Genomic DNA, 8,952 nt, shown 5'->3' with positions numbered 1-8,952 from the left:
TACCTACTGATCGCTTTACTGTCAAAATTGTCGCGGTAGGAGGCTGTTATATCCGTTGTTATGTGCCGTGTGGCACTGCAGTTACATTATCCTTACGTTTGTAAACAAACGCTCGTTGTTACGTGTTATGCGTTATGTTTTACAGGGTACGCTGAGCCACAAAGCTTTTGACACATGCTTACCGATTAAATGTCAAATTTTGTTACGTTATGTTATTGTTACGCGCCGTGTGGCGCCTTAGTAATAGCAACGACGGTAATTCAAGCAGTACTGCCGTGCCACACGGCTCATAACTGTTACGCGTAACACGTAACTTAGTGTCAAATCTGTTACGCGCCGTGTGGCAGGTCTGAAATATAACAACGTGGTGACCGAAATGTCGAACATGTTTACATTCATGTTTTTTGCTCGAGAAAATAGAAATCGAAGAGGGAGGTTGATTTCTGAATAATTTATAGCTTAAATTAAAAAAAAAAACATCGCAGTAAGAACTTACATTAACCTTTGTTTGTAAACAAACGTTCGGTGTTACGTGTTATGCGTCGTGTTATGGGTCTGCTGACCCACAACGCTTTTGACACCTACTGATCGCTTTACTATCAAAATTGTCGCGTAGAAGGCTGTATATCCGTTGTTATGTGCCGTGTGGCACCGCAGGTAGAATTGTAACTGCGCTGCCACACGGTGCATAACAGCAGATATAACAGCCTCATATAACAATTTTGATAGTACAGCGACCAAGCTCAAAAGCGTTGTGGCTCAGCAGACCCTATAACACGACGTTATACAGGGGGAACACGACATTATACAGGGCGCATACCAGATTTGACACTATGTTACGTGTTACGTGTTATAGTTATGCACCGTGTGGCAGCGCAGTAACTGTTGGAATATAGCAACCGTTAGCGTCCATAATAACGTTACTTTATAGTAACATCGATATGTCATCTGTCAATAAAGTATTTGTCGCTTCTCTTTTGACCATCACGAAGTCACTCGTATATCCAGTTTACTGCGCAAAACCACGCTCTCTTAATAGTAACGTTCACTCACGTTACTTTCAAATCACACACAAATCAAATCATAATCGCAATTAACAGCAATGGGTGTGCGATTTTTACAAACGTTTATGGAGCGCCAGGTGCAGGACGGCGTATATTACGTTGAGATACTGACTGAAATACGGTAAGCACTCGACAGCATTCGTACCGAGTCACGCATTCTTAAGGCATTTTGTTTCCTAATTCCACAGCAATTCGGCTGAACAGCATAAACGAAAACCCTTAATACTGATTGATCTGATTGCTTTGCGTGAATTGTTTAGTGGGGGCAAGTGCAGCGTGTTGTGCGGATCGCAGGTTATGCTGTGTGAACAGCGAGCTGCCCAATTCTTCTCCCAGTTGGTGGAATCCGGAGCAGAGCTGGTGTTTTTTTGGGACGGCAATGTGCAGGAAAACAAATACGACACATGGATGAAGCGACATAATGATAAGTACACGAGAATGATCACTATTATCGATGCAATCAATGAAGGGCAAGCCTTGCAGAGAATTGCCAAAGCTCGCAGTAATCTTATTCAGAGCAACACGTGTATACAGTTTAAGCTCATAGCTGAGAGGTATGGACGGGTCATCGTATCGTTCTACGCCGACTGTGATCAGGAATTGGCTGCGTATGCCTCGGAGCACGAAACGTTGGCGATCATTTCCAGTGATACCGATTTCCTCATCTTCGAGGGCTGTTGGCAGTTATGGTCAGTGGATATTAATTTGGAAACGCTTCACACACGCGCCTTCAGTAAGGAAGCTCTTCGCCGGAAGCTTCAATTGAGCGTTCCTGGCATGGCACTATGGGCGACGCTGTCCGGAAATGACTTATACAACTACGAACAGTTGAAACCATTTCACCATACTCTTGGGTCGGAACCAGGTCGGTTTCTGAAGTTGGCACAGTACGTTCGGACATTGGATTCGGATTTCGACGACGACGACAACATCCAGCAGGTCCTGCGACGTGTGTACAAAGGAAGACGGATTCCCGACGAGGCGGTTGCGTGGTTTAAGCAAAGCTTAGACTTTTACAGAAGCGTATGTAACTATATTTAATCGTTGAGATTTATGTACTTCTGCATTTCCCATTGGTTTACGTTTCTCGTAAAATATCTGTTTGCAGGACCTACAGACGTTTCATCGATCGAAGCCCCCACTCGATTCGATCGAAACGTTTCTGCTACAAGAATCCCAGCACTTTGTTCTAGGAGTACTGAACGGGGCGCCCCAAAACTGCACGTTGTATTTTTTTGACTACCGTTCCGAGGACTTGGGCAATTACTTTGATATCGTCGTGCCGCTAATTGCTAAAGTTGCTGGTATAATTCTGTATCATCGTCAACACGAACGGGACCACATTACGTTGGTTGCAAAAAAAGGACACGAAGTAGCTTATGCCCACCATAACATAGCGGCAGTGTTTCCGAGCGATATTAACGTTCCACACTTCATGGATTTGCTGTCACGGGACGATGCAAAGATGGCAGCATTATTGGAGTATAAGTTGCAGCTACTGCAATGGGTTTGTTCAGATGTCGTAGAGGACAACGCATTAGCAGCAGTGCCACCCGCGTTAAAGGTTACAGTACTGACCCTTGTTCGATTGGTCGAATGTCGCATTGTTCATGTTTTCGAGGCAGACCTTCTTCTATTGATTGCTCACGAACTGCAGACTGGCCAGTTCGTGCCTTCGCGAGAGCAGTGCCCAACACAACTCAACCCGCGAGCTTTTCGTATAGGATTTCTGTTTCAGAAAGTTTACCAAGAATTTGCGTGTGCCGCGCAAACTGTTGGCCTTTCAAGCGACTACCGTCCATCAGCTCCTTACGATGGTCATCGTTTCCATAACAATTACGGAAAATTTCAAGATGGTCAGACAGATGAACTGATGAAGCCCACCGCCCTCTGGAGACTTTATGCGACGACTGAGAAGCACGACAAGGCGATCAATGATCAAATTCCTTAACTTATTAACAATAATTAAGGAAAACATCGTTGGGAAACAGCTTTGATTCAGATGTGCCACGTTACACTTTGTGTTTTAGTTCAAGTGAAGAAAGCTTTTAAAATTTCGATTATGTTTTGATGTTATACTTACTATATCATAAATACAGTCCGGTCCGTTCTTCTAAGTAAAACAAAACTGACTATATTAACTGTCCGTGTCACGCACTGTAGAGTTTTATAAATAGATAATATCTGTCTTGTGCAGAAGCAGGGAACGTAAGAAAAAAAAAGGGAGAATAGATGCTGCTTCCATCGACTTTACCGATTTTCATGCAACCGCCATTATGCATCACTGCTAGCATCGCCGGCCTCCAATATGAGGCGTATGTTTTCGATGACATCCGGTGGAACATCGAGCGGCTTCTCACTCAGTTGTCCCGTTTCCGGTGCTGATACGTAAATCTCGTAGATAGTTTTGTTTGGTTCGTTAGCATCCTGACTTTCCACCAACACCAGCGAATTGATGTCAATGTCTTCAAGCGAAAAACCACCATCCTCATCATAGTCGGCTTCCGCTCCATGCGTTGCTTGCTTCTCGCCCCTATTGCTGGATGCAGCTCTACTCTCTGATCGCGTATGCCATGGTAATGAGGAACCTTCTGCACTGCACGATTGGGTTTCCAGCAAAGATAGGCTTCCTGGGTCTGTGCCACCACCAGTGTTAACTGTTTCGTCACACTTATCCTCGAACGCTTCGCCACACTCATCATACTCGACACTTTTCACAACGATCGTTTGTTCCACCGTCACCGACTCCTGCGTTGCTAGAGTAATATCATTCTCGGGCTGTGTTGCCGTTTGTGCTGTGCCAGAAATAGTTTCACCATTGCCTACTGCTGCCGCGGAAAGTTCTGAACATATGCTATCGAGGGCATTCTGTAGACCACCACCGGGCAGTTGATCATCGGCGCACATCTCTTTTATATAGGTATCCGTTTTTAAGGGCCCGGCTACCGCCACACTATCTTCGTCTGGCGCAGTAAAATAAACGAGATCCACGTCTGATTCGTATTTTACTGCGGCAGGCGGCAGTTGGATAGGCACCGTGGTTCGAGAGTCTTTACGGCGGCGACGAGTTGTGCGGCTCTGATCGTCAAGATTTTGCAGCGTTATCACAGATGCTGAATCGGATTCAAGTTCCAGCAACAATGACGATTGCTCCACGTCCAGAGTGGGCGGCGGGTTAGGTATTAGGTCTTCGACTTGCTCACAGTGTGCAACATTAGTATCGATGTTGGGCGAATCAACGACGCTGCCGTTCGGGATGTAAGGTTGCGATACGACGCTTGGGTCTTGACTGCTATCCGAATCTTCCTCAAGGCTCGCCGCCAATGCTTTGCGTGACTTTTTGCGTATCCGTTGGCTCCGTTTAGGGCAAGGCAATGGTGGTACTACTGGCGGTGATACTGCTAGGGCAGATGGTGATGTTGGTGACACTGGAACGGGTGGTGAAGCTGGTGGTGCTGGGGAAACTAGCACAGGTGGGGATGATGGTGCCGGTGGTTCGCTATCAGTCAACTGTTCGTGCGTATCTATAAGGGAGCGTTGTGAACGGCTAACCATCTTCTTTGGGTTGCGGGTTTTCGATTCGTTCAGTAGCAATCTGAAAGTTTACAGAAGGTAAACACGTGAGGACAGAACTGTTTACCGCCAGGCGACACAAGATCCAAACAATGCATACTTTCGTTGCAACTGCTCATTTCGTCTTTTTTGTGCCTCGTGTTCGAGTAATTGCCGCTTCTCCGCCTTCTTCCGTTCGAGTTCTTCATCCTCTTCAGCGAACTGTTGGCGCAACTCGGCAATGTTGAAAAGCTTTGGATGTTGAAGTGCTTTATTGATAAGCTGCAAGTTGTGGCGTTCCTCTTTTTTAAACTGAAAATGAAGCAAAACAAACGTGAAGATGGTTGCGTGCATTGGCTGTGATGTGTGGACGAATGAACCAAATCTTCTATATATATAAAAGAGTACCGCGTTATTGTTATTCCCTTTATAACTCAAGAACGGCTGAACCGATTTGGCTGAAAATTGGTGTGGAGGTAGCTTAGATCCAAGGGCCCCAGATAGGATACTTTTTATAATCCGATCGCGTCACAATGAAGTCACAATACGCACAATGTGTTTTTTTTCATATACTGCAACGGGACAGACAGAGCGAGCTACAGAAAACAATTGTTGGCTTCTCTTTCTCACTAATGCAGCGTTCCCCCACCCCCCTTTCACCCTTTTAATCGTAGGGAAGCATTCCCCAGTAAGTATTTACTTAAAAATAGTGAAATTGTACCGTACCGTGTTTTGTTTGGGAAAAAATGTGAAGATTCGTGTCAATTCCAGCAATCCTGATCTTCAGGTGAATAAGGAGATACCAGCTAACAATTAGGAATGCCAGCGCCAAATCGTGAACTGAATGACGTATATAATCGAGATGTTTGGCGCATGTTGCGAGATGTTTTGGAGGGGCAATGATTTTACTGTCCTGAAATTTCCGCCAAACACTGCCAGTAATTCCAAGATCAGCTGACGAAATGAAGTGCTTCTCTTCTTATTGGACAACGACCGCTGAACGGTTTTAGCCTGCACCAACCAGCGACAATGTTAATCTCTGATACTCTTTCTAAACGTTCGTTTTTACGGGCCGGGTTGTTAGTCCCGCGCCAACCCCCCTGGAACGCCGGAATCGGGAATCGAACCCATGGCCAGCTGCGATACAGGGACGAGCGTTACCGACTGCTCCTATCACCGGGGGCCCATTGCCTCTGGGGCGAAACAGAGTTCGCCGGGCCTGCTAGTAGAAATATATTTTAAAATTGAAAAGCATAAAAATCTTTTGTTTTCTCTCGCTAGATCCTTCTGGGAAATGAGAAACACGCATCCATATCTGTCGCGAAACAAATCCCTTTGTAGCGAACCTGAAAAAGGTTGAAGTCACGGTTCTAAACAGCGTGCTATGAGCAGCATTAAAATCAAATAGCTCCTTCATCTTCCTAACTATCGCTAGCGGATGTTCAAAACCTACTGAGCTCAACTATCACAGCCGCACTTGCTATGATCTTTCTTTCTCCGCGTGAAGAGTTTGCTTTTCTCTCTTTTCTGCACAGCCTCTAAAGGAAGACTCTTAGCTCATTGGGGCAATTAGAACGTTGAAACATCCTATGATCCCATACTTTAAATTGTGCATTCGAATAAAATAAACCTTTGCGTTAGAAGCCGGCGTTACGGCGTACCTTGAGCTTCATGTCACGTCTGGTGCGATGAGGAAATAGGCTTAGCATCATCGAGAAATCAGTGCCAATCGTATGTAGGCAGCGGTAAAAGCGTATCGTTTCCTCGTCACTCCAGCCCTGCGTTCGCTTAATGCGGGTGTAGTAGCCAGAATCTGAAATGTAACATCCAAAGGTACTTCACAAACAACAAATGCCGGTCATTGAGCTGTTACTTACTGCCACTAAACTCGTCCTGATACACTATGTCCGTGTTTGCGAGTGTTTCGCGGATCTCCTTTTCGCGCTCATTTTCAATCACCAGACTCGCCTCGTCCAGTATCATTTCCCCGTTCGGACCGAGCTTCAGCTGCGGAGTAAGCTGCACCTGGGGTACAGGTACAGGCGCTTTCGGTGGCTGCGCAGTTGTTGATGGCACCGGCGTGGGAGATCGTGACTTGCTGACACTGCGACTGCGCGTTCCTTCGCGATTGCTTCCGTCGACCGATTTGGGCAGATTCTCGACCGAAGCCCGCTTGGTAAGCGTGGACGGTGCTGCTGCTGTCACCATCGGATTGTTGACCGGGTTGTAATAGATCATGTCGAACATGGTAAGGTTCTGTTTGTCGACATTCTCGATGTTTGTGAGGCGTTTCCTGATTTCCTTCTTGTTTTCGAGCGTTCTCTGTGTTTCTTCCTGCTTTGTCGCGATCTTTCGCGCCACCTTATTCACCGTCACACCGTCCGGTAGCGATTTGTTGGAGGTCAGCGACTCGGTACGAATTCTTTTTCGGGCGAACGGTATCGAAAACCCACCGCCCCGTACTTCCGGTCTTCGGGGAGACATTGGGTGGTCCTCACTGTTGGCGCTACTGATGTTTCCAAGAAAGCCTGTTTCGTGTATCACGCCCAGCGAAGATACTCCCTTGGCGTTGTTATCGACCGGTCCTGTTGGTTTCAAGAAAAGTTAAGTGGTAAAACCCGTCATTCTGTGTGCTACGATACAAAGTGTACGTACTCGGAAGTTTGAAGTGCTGCTTCGTATCATTTTGTTTCTCGTTCTCGACCACATTATCGGCCTGCTTGGAAGGCGCAATCCCGTCTGGCTGTTCGACATCAGCAGGATCACGACCGGGCGCCGTAACATTTTCTTCGGCCGAACGCTTTTCATTGCCAACGGGGCCGTCGTGGGGAAGCTCGATGTCTGACTGACTGGCACTGGGATTCGTTTTTGTTGGCCGGCGTATGCTAAGATTGGCGGCCACCTTAACTCTGGGCCTCCTGGTGGCCATCATGCTTCACTTCTACCGCAAAACACGAATGTCGTGCGTTCTTTGGATCCAACTATTCGGGCCTTTCCACAACACTACCGAAACACTGCACATTCGTTCAGTCCTTGACAAACAGAACGCGGCGTTTTGTAACATTTGTATGTCCCGCTCGGATTCGAGAAGACCATGGAATCACTACGATTGGACTTCGTTTTAACAATCTCTTACAATGGGGAAGATAAATCTTTATCCGTGGTGTGTTCTCGTGTAATGCTGAAACTCGTGTTTTTCGATTTTGACGTTCACATTAATTGCCCGGTGAAAATTGTATAACCATGCTTTCGTCGTCGTGAACAGAAGAGAGAAACCGAGAAAAGAGAGAGTTCTCGGCTGAGAGAAGAGAAGAGAGAGAGAGCGAAACGACTAAACGAGATGTTTTTACTACAAGGAACAGTAAAATTGAACAGATACGTAAATAGCGTGGCGAAAAGTGTCAGTAAAGCGAGTAAAACCCAACACAGTGTGCTCCATTTCTCGCGTGTCGAGTGTGTGCTTCTGAAAGTTAGCCGTGGCGCAGTGGGCCTGTGCGGTAGGGGCTTGAAAATCTATAAATGCGGTTGGAAAATGGGCAACCTTTTTCCGTAAATCGTGTGTGCATGAGCATCGTTTTATCCCGTGGTGTATATACGCGCGCATTCAGTACAGAGCAACCTCCGACCCGACGACGATAGCACCATTTTAATTTTTCACTCTTTTTTTTTTACTCCGTGCGTTTCGGGTTCGCTCTAGTGGCTGCTTTCGTTGCTGAATTTCACTCGTGCGTTCATTTTTTGCTCCCCAAACGAAACGAAACGAAAAAAAACAAAAACTGTTGTTCTTTCCTCCTGCTGCGTGCCTGAACCCCTTTTTCGTATGGAAAATGTGGGAATTCGGATCGCATGTGGGAAAAAATACCGATATGGAAAACGCGTAGAAAAATAGCCTCCCACTGCGACCCCCCTACTCACTGTGAGCGAGCTCACGACCGAGTGAGCTCGGTAGAAGTGAGAAACAAACCTCGCGAGGTGAGCAGCCCGCAGTAGAAAGAAAGAGACAGCCAGTACATGAGCTGGTGAGAAAGGAATGGCAGTAACCGTATAGTGTCCGTAGTGTCGTGACGATTCGTTCGATTTGCCTGAAACGGAGACGGGGGGGAAGGGGGACCGGGTATCAATACGATAATTGGGCTCCCTTTTCATTCCGCGCATTAGTGATAACTGCTATGCAACACACCCTTAGGCTCATTAAACTCTTGTTTGTAGTAACTGACCAGGCCCTTCGCCCCTCGGGTAGCACTATATTCATCATTCTGGCTGTCTGCCGAAAAATTGCTCATCTGTTGTGTACTCGCACACAAACGAAAGCAGCGCGACGCGAATAGTAACAAAG

General features: G+C 46.6%; 2 protein-coding genes across 2 annotated transcripts; one reads left to right on the top strand and one right to left on the bottom strand.

Moving 5' to 3' along the window:
* The first annotated feature begins 1,078 nt into the window (after positions 1-1,078).
* On the top strand, positions 1,079-3,165 carry LOC128273358 (uncharacterized). Its single transcript, XM_053011300.1, has 3 exons — positions 1,079-1,185; positions 1,253-2,087; positions 2,173-3,165. The coding sequence occupies exons 1-3, from the start codon at positions 1,103-1,105 to the stop codon at positions 3,013-3,015; spliced, it is 1,761 nt and encodes a 586-aa protein (XP_052867260.1). The 5' UTR covers positions 1,079-1,102; the 3' UTR covers positions 3,016-3,165.
* Positions 3,166-3,258: 93 nt separating this feature from the next.
* LOC128270589 (uncharacterized) lies at positions 3,259-7,603 on the bottom strand. Its single transcript, XM_053008000.1, has 5 exons — positions 7,272-7,603; positions 6,494-7,201; positions 6,278-6,429; positions 4,738-4,928; positions 3,259-4,659 (listed from the first exon to the last, which is right to left on the bottom strand). Exons 1-5 carry the CDS (start codon positions 7,546-7,548, stop codon positions 3,339-3,341), a joined length of 2,649 nt encoding a protein of 882 aa, XP_052863960.1. The 5' UTR covers positions 7,549-7,603; the 3' UTR covers positions 3,259-3,338.
* Between the last annotated feature and the right edge of the window lie 1,349 nt (positions 7,604-8,952).

Source organism: Anopheles cruzii, chromosome 3, assembly GCF_943734635.1.
Source record: "Anopheles cruzii chromosome 3, idAnoCruzAS_RS32_06, whole genome shotgun sequence".
In the NCBI taxonomy this organism is placed as follows: Eukaryota; Metazoa; Arthropoda; class Insecta; order Diptera; family Culicidae; genus Anopheles; species Anopheles cruzii.
Note: the sequence above shows the minus strand (reverse complement) of the source record. Positions and strands in the feature narration are given on the sequence as shown.